We start from the raw sequence: 22,517 nt of genomic DNA, 5'->3' as shown, positions 1-22,517 counted from the left end.
ATCCGCATTGATCGCCGGGCGTCGGCGGAAGAGCGCCGCCGTGCCGGGAGGGCGGTCGGAGCGCGGCGGTGCGGGTGGGGTGTGTCCCGTCCCGTCCCGTCCCGTCCCGCTGGGGCCTGCGCGTCGTCCGGTATCGCGTCGCACCATGGGCGCCCGAGCGGGGTGAGCCCCGCCGTGACAAGGTAGGCCGGGGCGGCTGGGTAGGCCGCTGTGGGGCTGCGGCCCCTTGAGGGGAACAGGTGCGCGGGTGAGGCCCCCGGCCCTCCAACCCCCTGCCGTGGTTCGGTGGCGTCCGGAGCGAGGGCACCGTGGGTGGCAGGAGCGCTTGTTTCCTGCCGGGGAGGGGGTTCGCTTCGCTTCTGGCTTTTGTGGGTGTGGGCGGAGGAGCAGCGGTTTGGCACCGCGCAGCAGCTGGGCAAAGCTCAATAAGCAGCTGGTCGGGGCTGCGCTGTGGTAGAGGAACCACAGGGTGACGTTACTCATAGCGAAAGGCTTTAATGCAACGTGTGGAAGGTTTTGAGTAGTCTGTAGTTCTCTTGCCTTAGAGATTTGCACGTATCGAGCTCTGAAATGGAATTGCTTGTCTCAGCTGGGGTTTTTAGGAGGAAGAGGCGTCCCTAAGTGAGTTACCTGGACCTGCTCCTCCTGGGTGAAGTTCTGGGTGAGACTAGATGTGACCGAACCAAGCAACTCTGCTCACAGCTATGCTGGAAATGCACTTAAAAAGAAACAGTTGTTAAAACTTGTAAGGTAGTTCCTGCTGGCAGCTTGGTTGCCCGTTCTTATTGTCCCAAAGTTTTTGTAGTTAGATAAGTACATAAAAGTAGTTTGATTCAGACCATGGATCCTTTTTGTGTACGTCTTTGGCATGGGCAAATTGAAAGGCTCTTGTGCTCTTTCTTCTGATGGTGTCAACTTTACTTAATTCTGATCCTATTTAATATTTGCCTTGTAATATTTAAGTGACCATGTAGAGATAAAACAGATTCCGCTCTGATAGTTTGTTACATGCCTTTTGTGTAGGAAAGAAGTGTAGCGAGTGGTTAATACCCTTGTCTGGAACCAAGGAGAACATGGGATCAGTTTCCTCTTTTACCACAGACTTTTGATTATAACCTTGAGCCAAACTCCTGCCACAACTAATGGTTTGTTGATTTGAGTGTAAGCTCTGTTGATAATGTTAAATCAGAAATAAAATATAGTTGGCCTGAATGAGCATATCTTCCATAACTTACCCACAAATCATTAATATATACCTAATTGATTAAGTCACAGATCTGACCTTGCTGCTGTGCACTTAAAAACAAGCAAAAAAGTTTCTGTTTAAGTTGAAATGTTGATGTTAAGTCATGAAAATATCAGTAAATTCAGACTCTACTTGATGCTTCAGACTCATCTGACCTATTTTGGTGTGTACGTATGTGTTCTGGGACAGAGTAGAAGAGCCAATTATTGACATTAATCATTGTCTTCGCTTGTGATGTTCTCAACATGAGCGACAAATGCCGCATTAAGCATATTGGATTCAAGCAAAACATACTTGTGTACCCAGTATATTTTTCAGGAGATAATCGTTACTGACAGATGGCTTTTGTTGAAGAATGGCTTCTTTTAGTTTGAATTGTTGGAAAAGACAGAAAAGATTGAATTCAAGAAGTCATAGTAATGAGAGACAACCCCATCCTGAAAGTTAGTATGTGAAAATAATAAATGAAGAATTCATTAATATTACAGAGAGGCTATTACATTAATGAGACTTGTGCTCAACTCCATGGAGTTAATGTACTGGCTTCCAGCTGATGCTTTGAAGTTAGGTAACCAGGTAATACCTTGAAGATCAGGGAAGCCTCATAAAAACATTCCATATAAAACAGAAATGTTTTGATTTATTGGGGAGATCTTGCAGGATATAGATGCCAGGTTGTACAGAACTCTCAAGTGAGTCCCCTGCAGCAAGTAGAAAGCTCAGATGTTGGGTTTTTTTGGGTAAGCGTGGATAATTACTTCTTTCTTTCAGCCTTTGAGGTGAAAACTTACAGAGCAGAGAGACTGGTTATCAAGGAGGAAGAATATGATCAAAATCTTAAACTTATATTGGACAGTTCTATGAAGTTAGAAAGTTCCTGAAGTAAAAGGACTCTGGGCCCTGTAATGATGAGCCTCCATATGAGCTGTGTCTCATCTACAGAGTTACTTAAAGCTGGAATTGACTTTTTTTACCTCCCAGCCCCCAGCTGGAAGATGTCAGACTAATAAATGTGAAGCTGGTTATGGCAAGGTTGGCATCCATAAATGAAAGGGTGGGGGGGGAAGCTATTGTTCATATGGTGTTGGCACTTGGTATCCCCACAGAGGCTTGATGGTGGTGTTAAAAAAACCAAAACACAAACTAATGGATTGGTTATAGCAGAATTAAAACTGAAATGTGATGTTTTATTAAGCTTTATGGGGGTAGGAAAAAGTGTGCCAATAGTTGGATCTAAAATTGCATTTATATCATTGTATTTACAACAGATAACCAGATATCTGCATTTTAACATGCTCAAGCTTTTTGAGAGATTGCTTTAGGTAGAATATTATTTTTTTAATGTTCTGCAGAAGACTTTGAAAGGATGACCAGGCTTTAAGTAGATAGATGAATGATCCAAATGTTGCTGTTGTGCAAACCTGTCAGTGTATCTGCTGGCTTAAATAAGATATTTATAAACCATCCCAATGACCCCTTGGTATTTACAAGAGGAAGTCCTCCTGCAGATCTGGGGAAATATTCTTTCCTGGAGTGGTAAATGTGAACTTTTGCCATCTTGAACATAAGCATAGCGATAGCCTTACAGTTACTGTTCTGCCTCTTTTATTAAAATTGTGCCTGTCTGGCAAGTCAGACATTAAAAGTAAGAAATCATGGCATGATAGTCCTATACAATACAAATTGCTAAGAATATTTGGGCAGTCAGAGCAGAAAGACTGTTCGCTTACATTTGTTCAGGGGACTAGAAACAAAGCTCAGCCTCAGCTGTCTGGCAGTCAGTGCTCCAGGGTGCAAGTCTTTCAGGTTGCTTCTGGAAAAAGTAGTGTACAGCTGAAAATGGCAGTTTCTGTAGCTTGCAGTCATTAATAATTTCCTATCGACTGAACTGTTAGGCCTGTAGTAATCTTCACGTGACATACAAACTTCTCTTTGGAGGTTTACACTGTGGTGTTGCGGAATACACAAGCTGACTGTTCTCCAGTCATGCCATCCTCGCTGGCATCTGTTCATTAATATGGGGCCTGCTTGGTCTCCTGTCACAAGGCGCTTTAGCGTCTCTTGTCTTTTAGGCAGAGTTAAATTGCTATCTACAGCCACGTGACATTCACCTCTGCTGTTGCAACGTATTAGCATTGGCAATATACCATAATGCAGCGCTGAGGTAGCTCTTACCGAATCCTTTGCATTCACCATACATCTGGATAACTGCACTTCAGGCCATCTATTCATGTGGCGTGTTGCCAAGTCGGTCTGGTTAGGCTTGTCAAGGATACTAATGCCAAGCAGCAAGGAATTTGGGATAATGAATCCAGTCTGCGTAACACCAGATGCAATGTGTGGCCTTTATTGCAAATTTATTCTGTTTTCATTTGCTTAACCTTTATGTTGCCATTTCTGCTCATGCCAAAAAACAGCCTTGAACATAGAAAACCTCAAAATTCAATCACTTGGAAACTGCCACTCCAATTAATTGTGATACAGTAAGCATGTCAGGAAAGAGAAGCAAAACACTTGGATAATCAGTGTCTACTGGGAATATCAGGTCTTTAGATGACTCGATCATGAAATGCCAGAAAATAACCACAGCCAGATTAGAGTATGATATTAGTTACTTTCTTGGCACTTGGCCAAGCAATCTGCTCAAACTCACTACCCGAAAAGTCCCCTAAGAAACTGTGTACTGTGACAGATGTTGATTTTTAGTACTTTAGTTTCTTTTATCCCTTCATCGGCTTTTGTCTGCATTTTTTAAATGATTTGGTCTTGCTGAAGAACTGGCTTGATCCTCAGTTACAAATCAGCCAGAAGTGCCAAGAAGCAGGAATAAGGCTGCAGGAAACTGGATAAGTAGGTAGTAATTGGACTATTTAGGAAATGTTTTTGCCTCTCAGAAGGGTTGTGCTTTATTCTGATCTTAAATTTTACTCACTTAGCTCTTGGACCAAGTCATGGCTACTGAATGGATTGGAGGGAAGAAGTGTTTTGCACAGGCTTTAGCACCACTTAAAATTTTGGGAAATGTCCAAACATGAGGAAAAACACAGGCTATTCTTTTTCAAGTTAGTTCAGTTACTCTTTACCTACTATTGGATGGTTTGTATGCAGTTATAACAAGGTTTTTGAATTGATTCATTGTTTCTAGCCATATTCTAGGCTACTTAGTTTCAAGAGCTTAAAAGAGATTGGACATTAAAATGTCTGAGATTTCCCTGGTTCCTGCCAGTATAGAGCTGCTTAATCAGAAGGAGGAGGAGGTGGGGTGAGTGCCTCTAGTGGAGATGCAATCTATGATCAGCTCTGGACACTTGCAGGTCCAGAGCAGTGCAGAAGCCTGAGCAATAGATACAAGACAAAATACTTCCTGCTTTAGCAGCTGGGAGGCATTTTAAAGCCAATGCAGTACCTTTTCCCCCCAATAAGTAGGACTCTGCTTTAGAAAAGCTTTTTTTTTTAACGTAGCTTAACTGAATGTGGTTTATTCTATGTTGAATGCAGCTGAACTGAAACTGGTATAAAGAATCAGAACATGCAGCTACTTGAACAAAGGTCATTGATTTCACATGTTGGCCAGAATGTTTAATAAATTGAGATTACTTGTTTCTTTCTGGGCCCAAACCTTTCTTAACTGCACAAGTCAGCAGAGACTTATTTTAAGTACATTAACTTGTCTGGTTTTTCATGGCTTACAAATTGACTTGCATACAGCAAAAATATGTTTTGGATCCAGGGGAGGGGGAAGGAATGTATGTCTTCTGTAGCGCATGAAGGCAAACACTAATTTCATGTAAAGTGATGAAAGGGAAATGAAAGCTATGCTTTCCTGCAACTTTATCAGGACTGTCTTGGCTAGGTTTGAAAAACAACTTTTTAAAACTCTTGCAACTGTTTTATAATTCATTGCTCTGTTGAATACAATTTAACTCTTTTTTTTTTCTTTCATCAGAAAAATGAGTGGTGGATTGGCACCAAGCAAAAGCACGGTGTATGTGTCCAATTTACCTTTTGCTTTGACAAACAACGATCTATACAGGGTAAGATTTTAAGAGCTGCATTATGCAGATTAAACTTGTTGACAATGATTTTGAGTGTAAATACAGTACTGATATATATCTCTTAGAAAAGTTTATCTTGATAAATTTATTACTAATGAAATGCAATTGCCTCTTGTTAAATCTTTTTATTTTGTTTTATATTTCAGATATTTTCAAAATATGGGAAAGTTGTCAAGTAAGTGACCTGATATGGCCTGCTATTTTTGTAGCTTTCACTTTAAATATTTAATGTCTTTGCTTCACTTGAAAGTCTTGTGCTTTTTATAATTCAAGTATGACTGTGGAACTGTATAGAAGTCCTGTTCATTTTTAATAAAGTATAAATTTAATTAACAACTGGAAGTTCTTGCAGTTACACGCATAATGTAAGAATATTTGTGTTGGCAACGGGTTTTGCTAACCACTTCTTAAGAGCAAGTAGAATGTTGTTATGTACCAATGGTCTTTTCTCTGAAATACTTGAAACTATTCTTCTAGTAAGTGTTGTTCCCCGTCCCCCTAACACTACCTGGGACACAAGTAGATAAGTATAAAAGTGGGAGCTTCTACTTATGTGAACTAGATGTCACAGTTCCCACAATTGCAACCTACAATTCCTGTATTTGTGGCTCTAGAGGGACTTGTTATTGTGACTACTTAGTATTATATTTAAAATTAGACAAAAGGCTGCATATTAAAAGCCGTTACTATGTGGGGTATTCATGAACAGTACTTGTGAGTACCTGCCTCTGTGTTCAAATGATAGAAAAAAATGCCACAGTAAGGAACTTGCTGTTTTGTTTCTTTGTTTTTCAACTGGTCAGAATAACGAGATTCAAGACTTTAGTTTTCAACCTTACACCAGCAAATATCTACTCTAACTTCTAGTAGCTGCTGTAATAATCTGTGAGATACAGACCTAAACTCAAAGTTTTTGAAGTCTCAGGAGTGTGTTTCAGGTGACAAATAGCAAGAAAAGCCAAACTACAACTTCAGGAAAAGGTATTTTTTAAATTGACCAAGAGGAAAACTCCTGTGTAGGGCTCTGGCAGACATGCAGTGATCGATACAACTGGGCAGCTACAGTCTTTATTGTTTCCAGGGTGGGGTGTATGACCTGGTTTAGTTGATTGCCGAACTACCAATTTAGAAAAATCCTGAGCAACGGCTGTAGTAACGCTGGTGTTTAATATCTGTTGAGGGGCCTGTTCTCCATAAACTTGACACTTCTGACATCCCTGCTCTCATTTGGTAATGTACCTATACTCCTTGTGTTTGGGGTAGGGGTCTCCTACTTGTCTTGGCTTTTGAACTTGTTCAATAGAAGGATGAGAATTGTATGAAGTATTGGCTGTATGATGCATTGCTTATTTTAAAGGTGTCATAGCAGCATTCTCTCTTTTTCTTCTTTTTTTCCTTTATTAATAGTTTCTAGTGTTTAATTGCTTTTTTTTGTCATAGACAACAGAAATGGTATTCTCAGATGCCTATGCAGAAGAAATCCTGTGCTGCATCCTGTGTGAAAGTAGCTAATTTAGAACTTTTATGTATCTGCGCAGTTACTGTTTTCCCCATCTATATATTGTTTTGCAAAAAATTCACTTACTGATACCTAATTATTCCTAACACTTTGTCTAGTCACTACCAGAAGGTAAACCAAATGCAAGGAGTCATAGAATACCATATGTAAAATACTACCATGATTTTTTTTTATCTAGCAAAATTTGTTTCCTGTTTGTCCCTTTGCAAGCTGACTTGACTATAAACAGTGCAGATACTGTGAGAGTCTACTGGTATTCCCATTTTGCTGTGAAACTGAGGCTAACAAGCAACTAGTTTTTTGTAACTAGTTATTAATTCCCAACAATATTTTCAAATATTAGCTTGATTTCTGTAGAGTGTTTGTTCAGGGGCTTTAAAACACTTTCCAGAAAGCTTTGTGATGTCATCTAGGTCAGCTTTAACTTAACTAAATAAGCTTTAATAGACCTTTTTTTTGAAGTGTGTCTTGACTCAACAAAATCGTGCTGATTTTTCTTCATATTGCATTTGTCACCCCAGTATATCCTGACTATTATGATTTTAGCTCAGTTTGTTCAGTGAGAAATCAGACTTTCTAGGGCTCCAAGCAGTTGCTGACTTTTTAAAGATTTATCACACCTGTTTCTTTCTATGCTTGTGTTATTAACTGGTACATTCAATATCCCAGTTAGAAGCCTGACAGTCATATTAGGGTTCTGTTGGAACTCTTGGAAGAGTAACTTGGCAAAAGAATAGAATTGTTCTAAAGTCAGTTTCATTGACAATTCAACTCAGTGCATTCAGTTAGACACATCCTTGTTCAAGAGGCTTTGGTGGAAAAACTGTTCTAAGCTCTATCTTTCTGTGCATGTATTTGGGGGAAAATTCAGCTTTCCTTACTGAGCTTTTATTTTATACACTTTTTACTATGTGAGTCATCTCTTACTTATACAGGTTCTCTGGTAGGCCTTTGCATTGAAGTGGGGTTTGTTTGGTTTGTTTTTTGTTTTTTTTTTTTTCAAAAATGTCCTATTGCTTCTTACAATTTTGGCTTGCCTTATGACTGAACCTTTTTCTGCCTGTGGTGGACACAGGGAGGAGTTTATTGCCTACTTTTTAACATGTACTTTTATTTTTATGTCTATGCAGACTGGCATCCTGTTTCCGACTGGTTTTGGTGGGCTTTTTTTAGAGCTGAAAACAATTGGTGTTAAGATTGAAAGAATTGAGGTTATGTGGGGTCTCCCCCTCTCCCTTCCTTTCACCTCTTGTCATTCTTTTTCTTTGTCTGTTGTTTTTACTGGGTCTAAATCTTTCTTGAATTTCTTGATGTGCTACTGGAGCTATTGATTCCAAAGTTAGACTGAAGATTTACCTTTGCATGTCATGTAAAATGATACGTGCATCCATGACCTGCTTGGATTCCAGTTGGAGATATTTGTGGAACAATACTGCATATACTTTCATTTCCTATCATGAACCTGTTTAGCTGGTTAGTCCTACACAAACTTAGATTTCTCAGTTTGAATGCAGTTCAATACACCGTGTCTTTCCGTAATAATAGCAATGGTCAAGATTACTCCTGAAATTTAATTTCACTTCCAATACGTGTAGTTCCCTCCAGTTATGTTGTCTGCAAATCTCAAGAGTATGTTCTCTGTTCTTCAAGTCATCCAAGGGAATAAAGAATAATACTGGACCCAGAAAGACCCCACATACTTTTTTTTAATCATCTCCACTCTACCTGTAAGCACATGACCAGGTTAGCTGTTCCTTTGAATTTCTGTTTAGTGAGCCTTTCTATTGTTAAATATACTTTTTCCTTCTTTGCTATATAACAAAGCTAAGATCCCACCAAGATCTTTAAGGAAAAAAAATATCTGAAGTCATTGTAGTGTATCAATAATGTGGTTATATGTTTTCAGAGTTACTATTATGAAAGACAAAGACACCAGGAAAAGCAAAGGAGTTGCCTTTATTTTGTTTTTGGATAAAGAATCTGCACAAAACTGTTCTCGGGCACTTAATAACAAACAGGTAAATTGTGGAAAGTTGTTATGGCAGGAGGGTTGGGTTTGCAGTCCCAAAATATTTACCTTTTTTTTTTTTCCCAATTTGCTGTAGTTGTTTGGAAGAGTAATAAAAGCAAGTATTGCCATTGATAATGGAAGAGCAGCAGAATTCATTCGTAGGCGTAACTACTTTGATAAATCTAAGTGTTACGAATGTGGGGTGAGTAAAACCAAAAATGAACTAATATATTCCATCTTTTGACTCTTAGCTTGTTTCTTCAGTTTGGACATTGCTAATCTTGCCCATGATGTTAAATTAATTTTTTTCTGTTGATAATATCAACTTGCATAGCAATAGTACCATTTTCAAGAATGATAGTACCTCTTTTGTCTTTTATTTGGGATTTTGGAGATGGAGGAAAATATGGACATATAATTGCTGCTTAACATGCTGATGAGCAGACAGATCTGAGTATCAGTATAACGCTGTTTGAGAAGGAAAACCTCCTAATCTTTGCTTCAAAATACCTGCTTCTGCTATATCTTTGGAAGTTCATTGCACAGTTGGCAGCAAAATAAATATTGGATACAGCTGTTTTTAAACAGAAATGTGTTTTAAGTTGTAAGCAATTTGTCACTTTTCCTGAACATAACAACATAGGAGATTAAGATTTGGATAGTATTTAATGTCAAATACAAACTTGGTTTATATTCCTAACACTTTTTAGAGCAAAAATGTTGACTCATTCCTGTTTCTTAAACTGTTAATGCTGAGGTTTATATTTTGTCTTGAACATAAACCATGCTGTAGTGTATTCAGCTATTGCAGCAGCTAAAGAAAATCTACTTTGCTCATAGCTTGTTCTCAATTTGCAGTTAAACATGCATATCACCACCAATCTCTTGGTTTCCATGGCAAGCTTATAGAGAAGAGTTTGTCTTCTGTGTGCTAATTCAGTGTTCCATTTATCTTATTAATTGCTTCCATTTTTTTCCCCATGAACTGTCTTACGTTAACTTTCCTCATGATATGTTTCAACATATAGTTGTTTGTAATGGTTTCTGTTAAGCAATATTTCTTTTTCTCCAAGGAAGCAGGACATTTAAGTTATGCTTGTCCTAAAAATATGCTAGGAGAGCGGGAGCCACCAAAAAAAAAAGAAAAGAAGAAGAGAAAGAAAATAGTTGAGCCAGAAGAAATGTATGTATATTTATTTACATGTTACTACTTCTTTTAGGAAGCTTTTTCATACTGAACACTTTATTTAAAGTTCTATATATTTTTCTCTCTCTGCACAATGAAGTGAGGAGGAACAAGAAAGTGAAGAGGAAGGAGAAGACCCTGCTCTAGATAGCCTCAGCCAAGCCATAGCTTTTCAGGTACAAAATTGAAGCATTGCATATTTATTATTTTTTATTATTTAAATGCAACTCTACTTCTTTTTTTAGCTGCTTTTCAAAAGCTCTGAGATATGCCTGTAGGTCTGTCCACTCTGTGGCACTCTTGCCTGGCAGTAGTTGGTGTCTAGTTGGTTTCTTCAGAACCCAACTGAACATGCCTGCAACATGGAGGGTTGTTTTTTTGTTTCCTTGTTGTGTTTTTTTTTTTACTGTTTCACTATTGCTGTGTTTGTGCGTTGCATTTTTTTTTCCTTCAAATTCCTTTGCTGCTTAGTTTCCTGTCATCTCTGCTGCGATGCTCTGTTAGGTTTTTGGTCCACAGTTCCCTCTTTACTGTGTTAACTGAGCAGCCAGAAAAACAGGCATGTGTAAATGACCAGGTACAGCTTCTGCCCTCGCTCACTAGAAAGTCCTTAAACAACATCTATTTCTGGAGCATTTCTTTGACTAATACAGTCCATCGCGGTCTCTAATATACCTCTTTTTTCAAAACATATTTAATGCATTTTTTGTTTATGTAGATAGATAGTCTGACAGCTGTATTACTATCTCCTGTAATACTTCTGTATTGGCTTTTGCTTCACTACACAGAGCAAGCCTGACTTGATGTTCAAATTTCTTGGCTCCCTAGTCCTCAGCTGTTCCTTTGTGCCCCTGTGCCCCCCCAAAAAAAACCCTCAAGAGTTTTTAAGATAACTTTGCCCTGAATGTGTCTATAACGAGTGCAAAACTTTTACATTACGTAGTCTAAAAATATTATGCAAATATGTAAAATTACCCCCACTCCCAGAAGACCCCAGATTGAATGTAAACAAGTCAGGAAACATTCCCATTTCTCTAACCATCCAAAGATTTTAACTGGGATAGCAAGTTTCCCCAGTAAAAATAGGAAGCATTTATTTAAACCTTCAGTTGAGTAACCTTTACATCCCTGAAGACATTAATTCCCTGAATGAATGACTGCAAAAGATGACAGAAGAGTTGTTAGTGGAACAAAGCTGATTCAATAATGTCAATTTAAAACACAGAGCATTCTTTGCCTCACATCTCAGCTGCTCTATAGTTCTGTAAGCTTGCTGTGTGCAAAGTTCGTCTCTGAAAATCAAGGGTACTCCATGTGGCCTGCATTGGTGCAGAAGACCTGCTGTTTGCATGTGAGAACTACTTTCAGAAATGTTTTTTAGAGCATTCATCGCATAGTTTATCTGGAAATGGAGATAAACCCTTTGTATTCTTTAACTTATTAAATAATTCAATGCATATCAATTATTAGCATTGTTATTTGTAATGCATCTTAATTTTTCTTAATCCTAGCCAATACTTTTCTTTCTTTCGCTGTAGCAAGCCAAAATTGAGGAAGAACAACAGAGATGGACGCAGACTGCAGGGGAATCTTCAATTTCAGATGATTCGAAACGTCCACGGATTAAGAAAAGTGCTTATTTCAGTGATGAGGAGGAACTTAGCGATTGAAATAATACTGGTTTATATGCATATATATATATATAGTGTACATTTTGTAAAGTGTTACAAAGTTGTCTGTAATACAGGTTTGTCTTGATGTTGAAGACACTGAAAATCATGTTGTAGTTCTATCCTGCCCCCGAACCTTCCATCTTTTGATATCTTTCTCTCAAAATTTCACCTTTCAAGGCAGCTTCTTAAGAAAACAATGTGTTTCTACACTTAAATCCAGAAAAATATCTGGGAGAATGCTTCTTGCAGTTAATATGTAGACTCAAACCCTGGGAGTGAAAGCTTTCATAAGAGAATTTCCCAAGATTATTTTCCTAAGAAGAGTTCCTCTTAGGATCACTGTTAGCACCACTGATGCTTTATGTATTGGTCTGTTTATTGCCTGTTTGGAAGCAGTGCTTTAGTAGTACTTTAGTAGTGTATGAATCTTGTACTAGTTCCTCTGCATAGGGTTGAATTTCAACCTTAAGTATTGTACTAGTCTTTTAACTCTTCATGCAGTAATAAAATAAATTACTGTCACATCAGCTTGGTCTGTGAAATCATTTTAGACTAAACAATACATATGTCTGTTTTCCAAAAGGATATTAAGATGTTCATCTTCTGTCTTATACACAGCTTTAGCAACTGTCTGTACAGGTCATAGTATTATATAGCCTGTCTACAATATAGGCGTCATAGGAGATGCAAGTTAAAAGTGATGTGGTGATTAGTTCAGTCTTGAAACATACTTAAATTTTTTTAAGAATGATAGTACTGTGTCTCTTGCATTAAAAATGAGAATGGCCTTATGTTTTAAAAATGGGAACGTGCATATGGTCTAATGTGCTCTGATTTGATATTGAAGTTCTCTTGCTGTGATAAGGGCTTATACTGCACTGGTTTCTCCTGACTGCAGTTTGGGTGCTTCATGTGGTAGCTATGGTTTATGCACAGGGTTTTAAATATACTTGTATCTGACATTGATCACAGTCCTATTTTCTTAGGCATCTGAACCTGCTGGCAAAATCCAAAAGGCACAAAGTCTCTTACATGCTTATAAATCAGCTTCCATGTATACTTGGAACTGTCATGGTCTCTAAGCAAATTGTGTTGACACCTATTTTGCACCTAAAACTGTTCAGATCTTTTAAATAGAGTGTCCACCCTTAAATCTCTAGTCATGTTCTCTTTAAAAGTCTCATAGACACATTAGGAGGACAGTACAAAGCCCTGCAGTGATCACTCCCAAAATCAGACACATGGTGATGGTGGTAACCCTTTTCTATTGCCCACTTTGTGTAGTCAAACTTTGCATTTTTAGGAGGCACAATATAAAACACGTTCACACTAAGAAGAAGAGACCAGCTGGCCTCTGTTTCTGTTCTCAGTTCTTCCTGTTGCTCATCAGGAGTTGGTTTTCTTCCAAATATAAAAAATGTAAATCCAAATATACCATTATGTATCGTTAATTAATACCAATTTACATTCAAATATATAACTAAGTGCAAAGCAAAGACACAGACGCATGCGTACACACCCCCTCTAAGCTAATATAAAGCAGTCACATTCAGAAGGTCATTCTGGGGTCTTCTGTTGCTACTTTCGTGAGAATTTGCAAGCAAGAATAAGGTAATAAAGTAAAAGATTTTTGTGTACAAACTGCTTTAGCCACAGAATGGGGAGAAATATTGGGCTTTATACATAGGAAGGTCTTGGACTCAGTAATCCAAAGAATGTTTTTAAGACTGACTCTGCGACTTTATGCTGAAAGTACTATATTTTAAATCTGAAGCTTCCTTTACTGAATTTTGGAAAGATCTCTTGATATTGAATAGCCAGGTGTAACTTAGTGTTAATAAATGCAAATCACTGTACATCATGTGTGTAATAATGAAGACTGAGGCGTTCTAAACTCTGCTAAGGAAGAAGAACTTGCTGCCAGCATGCTTCTCTGCAAATGTGAAGTTAGGGCTCAATGACAGTGGGAAAAAAAAAAGAAATGTAGAGCAAAACAAAACAAAAAATATTATGCCTCTACTTAGAATGGGCGTTTATTGTCTTCGCCAATACCATGTTCAATGCTGTTTTTTAAAAAAAAAAAGAAAACTAAAATGTGACAGAGGATGAGTTTGACATTGTCCATGACTTTGATTTGGGAATGTTTGATAGCTAATAAGAATTAAGATTTCTGTGAAGTGATTGGGCAGCAAGTTTCAAACTTTTATTTCATTACACTGTAATGTAGTAGGTGGAACTCACTGCTATGAGGCTTTTTTTTTCAGGATCACAGGGTCAAAAGGATTAGACTTCTATGTGGAACATGATATTTAAAAATGTTAGTTTAAATGCAGTCACCACTCAGAAATATCCTAAATTACTGTCTACCTCTAACTGTAAAATATACAGAGATATTAACAGTCTGGGAATGTTTTATTCTTATCCACTTTACTGTTTCATATTTGCTACTGGTATCTTGTCAGAAGGAATAAAACCAAATCTGATCTTTGTTCTGACCTAATACAGTACTTTTTCAAGAGTTCCAGTAGCTGAAGCATGTTGATATATCTTTCTACTCTGCTGCTTCTGCCTCACTGCTTTCCCTGTAGGATTTGCTTTTGTCAGCATGAAGCAGTAGCTCAGTCCAAACTGTTACAACTGACCCAGTGGTATTCCTGCATGCTCTTTTGTTCCAAGCATAAAGTCACTCAAGGCAGGTGACATTGGAAAAGAAACAGACAAAAATGAGCCTGCTTCTGTGCAGAATTGGCATCTAGAATTCCTTACCTTAAATCATCTTCCTTTAACACTTTTCTTAACTCTGAACTTCTATTGATTAGCAGTGCTTATAGGTTTTGGCTTAGAGTCATGGTAAAGAAGAAAGCGTCTAGTGCCTAAAACAGGACCTAGAAGGACTTTGGAGGAGTAGAATTTTTGCACTTTGGTCTCCTGAATAATTTTAAGTTACTATTCTTTGTTGGCAAGATAATGAATTATCTTTAGGTGAGAAACTCAGAACACTAGCATTAGGCAGCCATTAAGCTAGATAGCATGAGTACCTGTTCTGCTTGCTTAAATCCAGAATTGTTGGCTGCAGCACCCTCTGATGCAGCTGCTTCATTCTGGAAAAAGGCCAAAACTTGTCAACTAAGTCTTTTTTTTGATCTCTGAACGCTGAGGGATTTGCTCCTGTTTGTCCAACCTCACCTACTCCAAGCAGCATGGCTTCGGGTTTCCATCTGCATCCCATCAGTGCTGAGAAACTAGGCGGAGTGTTAACTAGGCTCCTAATTTAGATCAGGCCAATAGGGTGCAAATAGTTTTCAAAACTCGAGCCACAGAGTGGTGCCTTTGTGAGAGTTTGGTATCTGAAAGCATCAGTTCAGGAAGCAGAAAACAGCTTTGGTGGCTGTATGGGTCTTGGCCAGACAGATAAGGCTATGTAGTCATGTTATCAAAAGAGAGAAGAAAAAAAAAATGCCTTGTAGAACACCTTCCTGTTATTGTTAGAGAAACCACAGGGGTTTGTGGGTGGGGGTTTTTGTGTTGGTTTGGGGTTATTTTTTTAGTACTTTGAGGACCTAGCTTAGGCTAGCAAGCCAAACACTAGTTTTAGAGTATATATAATGTGTCTCTGATTATAGACAAAATGACATTGTGGCAGATAGATTTTTATTTTTTTTAAATAATGCAAAAAAACATGGATCTTTCTGCAAATATCCACGTATTAGATTTTGGCTTTTGTATTTTCAAAACAGCTTGAGAATTGTCAAAATAATGCTTTCTGGGTCATGGGAATTCTTGTCTATTGAAATGGCTGAGTAGTGAGTGTCTCAAAAGCCACTAGAAGATGACTTTTACCTGTCCTTGGGGAAAAAGGGGCTATGGAAGGGGGATAAGGAAGATGAGCTTAACTGATTATCAGTGGTATTAGTGACACTGTGCCTGTGTAGCACTTGTTAAACCATTGCAGCGATGAGGCACTGGAGTAATTTTAGTCCATGTTTACCAGGCTCCCACTATGTTCTTGGCATATTCAGGTTACTACTCCCAGCAGAGCAATAGAAGGGGCTGTAAATATAAAGAACTATGTGTAGCTAAATAGGTGATGTCTGGAAGAAATTGTAAACTTCTGGGTCACTGTGTTCTCTGGGATAGCCCTTTTTTAATCTGCAGAGATGATTTATTGTAGCATAGAATCATAGATTAGAATCATAGAATTGTTCAGGTTGGAAAAGACTTTTAAGATCATGGAGTCCAACTATTAACCCAGCACTGCCAAGTCCACCAGTAAACCATGTCCCTGAGCACCACATCTACACATCTTTCAAATACCTCCAGGGGTGGTGACTCAACCACCTCCTTGGGCAGCCTGTTCCAGTGCTTGACAACCCTTTCAGTGAAGAATTTTTTCCTAATATCCAGTCTAAACCTCCCCTGGTGCAACTTGAGGCCATTTCCCTTGTCCCATCACTTGTTATTTGGGAGAAGAGACCAACACCCACCTGGCTACAGCCTTTCAGGTAGTTGTAGAGAGCGGTAAGGGCTCCCCTCAGCCTCCTTTTCTCTGGGCTCAATAACCCCAGTTCCCTCAGCTGCTCATCACGGGACTTGTGCTCTGGACCCTTCACCAGCTTCGTTGCCCTTCTTTGGATGCGTTCCAGCACCTCAATGCCTTTCTTGTAGTGAGAGGCCCAAAACTGAACACAGTACTCAAGGCGCGGCCTCACCAGTGCTGAGTACTGGGGGACAATCACTTCCCTAGTCCTGCTGGCCATACTATTTCTGATACAAGCCAGGATGCTATTGGCCTTCTTGGCCACCTGAGAACACTGCTGGCTCATATTCAGCTGGCTATTGACCAACACCTCCAGGTCCTTTTCCACTGGGCAGCTTTCCAGACACTCTTACCCAAGCCTGTAGCATTGCATGAGCGTTGTTGTGACCCAAGTGCAGGACTCGGCACTGAGCCTCGTTGAACCTCATACAGTTGGCCTCGTCCCATCAATCCAGCCTGTCTAGATCCCTCTGTAGAGCCTTCCTACCCTCAAGCAGATCAACACTCTTGCCCAACTTGATGTTGTCTGCAAACTTACTGAAGGTGCACTCAATTCCCTCATCCAGATAACTGATAGATATTAATGAGAATTGGCCCCAGTACTGAGCCCTGGGGAACACCACTTGTGACTGGCCACCAACTGGATTTAACTCCATTCACCACAACTCTTTGGGCGCAGCCATCCAGCCAGTTTTTTACCCAGAGGAGCATATGCCCATCCAAGCCATGAGCAGCCAGTTTCTCCAGGAGAATGTTGTGGGAAACGGTGTCAAAGGCTTTACTAAAGTCCAGGTAGACAACATCCACAGCCTTTCCCTCATCCACTAAGTGGGTCACCGTATCATAGAAGGAGATCAGGTTAGTCAAGCAGGACCTGCCTTTCATAAACCAATGCTGACTGGGCCTGATCACCTGGTTGTCCTGTACATGCCACATGATGGCATTCAAGATGATCTGCTCCATAACCTTCCCCAGCACTGAGGTCAGACTGACAGGCCTGTAGTTCCCTGGATCCTCCTTCTGGCCCTTCTTGTGGATGGGTGTCACATTGGCTAACCTCCAGTCAACTGGGACCTCCCCGGTTAGTCAGGACTGCTGATAAATGATGGAAAGTGGCTTGGTGAGCACTTCTGCCAGCTCCCTCAGTACCCTTGGATGGATCCCATCTGGCCCCATAGACTTGTGTGTGTCTAAGTGATGTAGCAGGTCGCTAACCATTTCCCCTTGGATTATGGGGACTTCATTCTGCTCCCCATCCCTGTCTTCCACCTCAGGGGGCTGCGTACCCAGACAACAACTGGTCTTACTGCTAAAGACTGAAGCAAAGAAGGCATTAAGTACCTCAGCCTTTTCCTCATCCTTTGTCACTATGTTTCCTCGCCACATCCAACAAAGGATGGAGATTCTCCTTAGCCCTCCTTTTGTTGTTAATGTATTTACAGAAGCATTTTTTATTGTCTTTTATGGCAGTAGCCAGATTAAGTTCTAGTTGGGCTTTGGCCCTTCTAATTTTCTTCCTGGGTAATCTCACGACATCCTTGTAGCCCCCTGAGTTGCCTGCCCCTTCTTCCAACGGCCATAAACTCTCCTTTTTTTTCCTGAGTTCCAGCTGTTGCTCTCTGTTCAGCCAGGTTGGTCATCTTCCCCACCGGCCCGTCTTTTGGCGCATGTGGATGGCCTGCTCCTGCCCCTTTAAGATTTTCTTCTTGAAGACTGTCCAGGCTTCCTGGACTCCTTTGCCCTTCAGGACTGTCTCCCAAGGGACTCTGTCCACCAGGCTCCTAAAGAGACCAAAGCCTGCCCTCTGCAAGCCCAAGGTGGCAGTTCTGCTGACCCCCTCCTTACCTCTCTGGGAAGGTGAGCTGTGCACGCTGTTTGGCTGTAGTCTTTTGAGGCACAAAATATTACATTACTTAAAAAAGCTACATGTAAAACATGATATTTGAAAATGGGATTCATTAAGTGCTACTATGAACATTTAGAAGTAACTAGTATAGAGACCTCTTCGTTTCTGCTTTCTATTCTATTTGGCATCTGCACTGTCAATATGATAATATACCATCACAATTCCATCATTGCTTTTCTATAAAAATATTTCAAATAACACTCTTCCAGATGTGTTATCTTAAAATAACTGGTATTGGATAGCTGATTGCTGCTCTTTATTGTAGATTACAAAACTGGTTTTAGGTGTCCTTAAAACGTTCATACTAAACAGCTTTGTTTATCTTACGGATCTTAACAGGGTGATTTTTTTCTGTAGCTGTTGACGGCAATATGAAAAATTACTACACTGTTCCTTCTTTAGAAAAAAAGGTGTAAAGTGTAGGGTAGATGACCTTGTTTCTTGTATCTATCCTGGCATCTGTAAAACATATCCTAGAAGGGATAAGCTGAGGATATTCTGTATGTAAAAGAAATCAATATATTTTAAGTTGAAGAATTGTACAGGTTTGTGAAATAACATTTCGTCAGTGCCAGGCTAACCCTGACCCTGCTGTGCATTCAGACAGATGAGATATGTGCTTATACAAGTATTTAATGGATGCAATAGGGAATGCAGAAAGTAAAGAGTTACAGAAATTGTGGCAGTAAAAGCATGTGTGAAAAATCTTAACCAACCCAGTGAGGCAATGTAGGTCACAGTGGCTTGAAAAAATACCACAGTTACTAATATGAGAACTTTCCTGTCTGATTAATAGGATGCTCTGGAGAATCAAATGCAACTCTGAGATTATGAGATATGGCAACAGCCACGAGCCTATGTTAAGATGAGCCGATACATGAAAATTCAGTTTTATCAATATGCAGTTAAAGAAAATTAGAAGGCATCTAAATTTAGCTACTGCATCAAGCTTGGTGCAGTACAGCAAAAACTGTCACTTGGTTGCAGGAGTAAAGATGCATTATTATAACTGTGTATGTGGTGGCAGAGGATGTAGACACGTTCTACCCAATAAACAGATGTGGCTATGGAAGGAGAGACCCAAAATAGAACCAGAAGGGATATTAAGGACTGTGTGGGTATGCTGTGAAGTTCCAAGGCACTGAATTGTATTTTTAGAGTGAAAAGGATAGAACTGCTTGTACTATGTTGTGCTTAATTGAAGAATGAGTGTCTTATATCTGAAAATTATGAACCTTTTAGTAATACAAGTTTGTACTGATGTGCAAATGATCAAGAGAGGGAGAGGAACTAAAGGAGGATACAGTTCTACAAAGGACCTCACTTGGGATGCCCTTGATGTGTGAATCTGATTAGGTGGCAAAGAGCCATCTGCCCATGAAGCCTGGAGCCATGAGAGTGCATATAAAATGAAATGACTTAGTAGCATATGGCAGTTAGGAAAGATGAGAACATGCAGTACTTGGACGTGATGGTTTTGAGTTCATGAACCATGTATCTGGAATGAGTGATTGTAGTCCTTGAAATTATGTTTTTTCAAAGAAAGTTTTTGAAAATTCAACAGCTAGATTTATTTTCATCTGCTGCAGCATAACATTTTTAAGAAGTGTTTTTACTGTGGGAGGCTTTCACAGGAAAATCTTAACAGAGGAAACTCAGTTAATTAAAATCTGGAACACAGTTCTGCAGCAAGGGTGGATTCTTTGCGAGTCCCATGCCTGTGGCATCCCAGAGAATGCAGGGCCCCAGGGCATTATTCATGTTCATATTTAATTTAGCTGAAGCTGCTGGAGAATGTCCAGAATCCTCTCCATTTGCTTCACAATTTAGGTCAAGCCCATGATGGAGTACTTGAGTTCAGGACAAAGCAGCCCTTGCAAAACTTTTACATTTTTTTCACTCTTCTGTTATTTGTGCTAGGCTGGCGGATTTTGTACCCTATTGCACACATGTTGTATGCCTGCTAAATATTAAAAGAGTACATGCTACAATATGGTGTTATTATTACTCCTGCCAACTTACTGCAAATTTGGGATGGTGTTCTTCCTTAGGATTTCGTATGAGTGCAATCTTTACTTAACCCTTTGAAATGGCACACTGCTCGATGGGAAGGCACTGAGCTCCCTTGGTCTGAATGTGGTAGGAGCACTGCACACAGACTACTCTGCTCCTTTGAGGATGGGGCAATCAGTAATTATTACAACAGCATCCTCTGGATGCAGCTTCACTGCTTCTAGGGGTCGGGAGCCAGAGGAGGAGGGAAGGAGGCAAGCAGGGCAATGAAATGAGTAGGACAAATGTCCATCTGGAATAAGTGTATATCAATTACGCTAAACATTTTCAGGTTTCTTTCTGCAGATTCCCCTCTTAACAGTACTTTAGATCAGAATTTATGAGGGTTAAATTTATGTGGCTGGCTGGAGTACACACATGTAAATTCTAACTGCAAAGATTTGATTTCAGTCGCGTAGAAGTATGACATGGATTATATTAATGCAAATGGGACTCACTACTTCTTCACGTTAAGTTATCTTCATGCTTTAACTGGCTTCTCCTGGGGAACAATGACACCTGTCAGTTAGTAGAACTACTTATTGTAAACTATTTTTTACATAGGTGTTATATTTAAATAGAATCTGACATGAGAGGCTTGAATGCAGACAGCACAGTGGCTTTGTGGAATTAAGAGGATGTATTATGCTTGGGAGGGGAAGAAGGCGAGTTTCAGAAGTAAAAAAAAAAAAAAAAAAAGAAAATTGTCAGGTGAGACAGAATATTGGTAGAGAAGAGACCAGCATCAGCATAAGGGGCAAAAGGAGGCAAAAAAAAAAATCAACTAAAAACCAACACACACAGTCGTCTGTAACATTAATTCCCCTCTATTTAAAGAGGCTTTTATAGGAAATGAGTGATTTTGCATATTGTAGTGAAGGTTTGTTTTTCACATTCGACCCTGAACCCAGTTATCTGATTTTCTCAGGTGCTAAACTTCACAGCAGTATGGCAAAAGTGGATGCAACTGAGCTTTTTTTTTTTTTTTTTTGAAAAATAAAGCCACGAATTACTAACCAATCTATCCTTTGTGTCACTGGTTATTGTTCGAGAGCTCTTTAGCCAGTAAATAACTTCTAAGACTTAATGACACTTCTGAAAACCAGTGTCTCTTAAGCTCACTTCCCCACTCTCCTGTCCCTCCTTCCCCCATGGGACTGTTATTGTTCAGAGCTTTCTCCAGTTTTTCCAACTGTCTGGATGACAAAGTCCTCCTATCTCTATTCACTTCACCATTAATATGATTTATGCTGAGGGTTTTTTCCTCATTCATAACTTGCTGTTTGTTCTTCTGCCTGTGATGAATGTTTCCTTCTGAGATTTCTGACTCTCTCAGATGGAGATATTTCTGTTCTCTGGTTTTTTATGTGTTGATATCCAGTCTGCAGACCAGTTTCAGGGTGTCTCCTTGCAACTATACTTTACTTGCAAGATGTTGGGTTTTGTTGTTTTTTTAAAAAAAAAGCATTGCTTTCCAGCCATATTATTTATTTAGTTATTATGTCCAATTGATGTTTCACTTCTATTATCATTGACTAAATTTAATATCTAAATAAAGGCCTAGATTTACAACCGAAGGAGACTTTACTCATTCAGGTTCTTTTTCCTTCAGTAAACTGCTAATAATGCGAGGGGTTAAGTTATCTTCTGTCACGTTTAGCCCATCTATTTTTTAATTTTTAATTAACTAGAAAAATAGAAAATGTTTAAAAATGGACACAACCCTAGCAACCTGAAGTGAGCAACTAATAATAAAAGTTCATCTTATGTTTTGTTCTAAAATTACTTGCATTAATAATGAATAAGGAACAAGAAATTAATTCCAAAATTGGCTGCCTGGAAACTTTCCTCTGCTATCTCTGTTTTTCTGTCTTTTTGAAATATAATTGTTACAGTTCCTTGACATAATATGAATGAGTTAAATTGAATTCACTGAGATGATTAAAATATATATGGTCATCATTAACTGAATTATAGCAAAACCAGCAATGAATCACATGGGCTAATGTTTGCTGCCATGTTTGATGACAGATGTATCATACTTAGGCTTCAGCTGATGAGAGAGGCCAACAAACCATATTTCAAATGTCTAGACATATTCCTTTGGAGAATACTCAAGTATGAGTTTCATACACGCCTCCAGTCTGAGTGATAAGTGCATTATTCATTGATAACTGGTTTTAAAATATGTATTTTGTGCCACACTATTATGATAGGAAGTATTTTTTGCTGTTGCTATCTTAAAAGGTTTATTAGCTGTTCCATTATTTTTTTCTTTTTTCCTTTTCAAGGGTTTAAGAGTTCACTGTGGAAATCTGCTGATGTTTGGCAG

General features: G+C 39.1%; 1 protein-coding gene across 4 annotated transcripts; it reads left to right on the top strand.

Annotated features, from left to right (window-relative positions):
- Nucleotides 1-11: 11 nt before the first annotated feature.
- ZCRB1 (zinc finger CCHC-type and RNA binding motif containing 1) lies at nt 12-12,217 on the top strand. Of its 4 annotated transcripts, none has more exons than XM_075744934.1 (9): nt 12-182; nt 5,193-5,280; nt 5,448-5,476; nt 8,471-8,563; nt 8,727-8,838; nt 8,926-9,033; nt 9,905-10,014; nt 10,118-10,193; nt 11,556-12,217. In XM_075744934.1, the coding sequence occupies exons 4-9, from the start codon at nt 8,556-8,558 to the stop codon at nt 11,685-11,687; spliced, it is 546 nt and encodes a 181-aa protein (XP_075601049.1). In that variant the 5' UTR covers nt 12-182; nt 5,193-5,280; nt 5,448-5,476; nt 8,471-8,555; the 3' UTR covers nt 11,688-12,217. The 4 variants fall into 4 exon arrangements, with proteins under 4 accessions (XP_075601049.1, XP_075601043.1, XP_075601034.1 ...); XM_075744919.1 differs by lacking the exon at nt 8,471-8,563 and adding an exon at nt 4,183-4,308 and having other exon boundaries at nt 17-182; XM_075744928.1 differs by lacking the exon at nt 8,471-8,563.
- Nucleotides 12,218-22,517: the final 10,300 nt, after the last annotated feature.

This window comes from Balearica regulorum, chromosome 1 (genome assembly GCF_011004875.1).
Source record: "Balearica regulorum gibbericeps isolate bBalReg1 chromosome 1, bBalReg1.pri, whole genome shotgun sequence".
Lineage (NCBI taxonomy): Eukaryota > Metazoa > Chordata > Aves > Gruiformes > Gruidae > Balearica > Balearica regulorum.
This window is presented reverse-complemented; position numbering and strand designations above follow the sequence as displayed.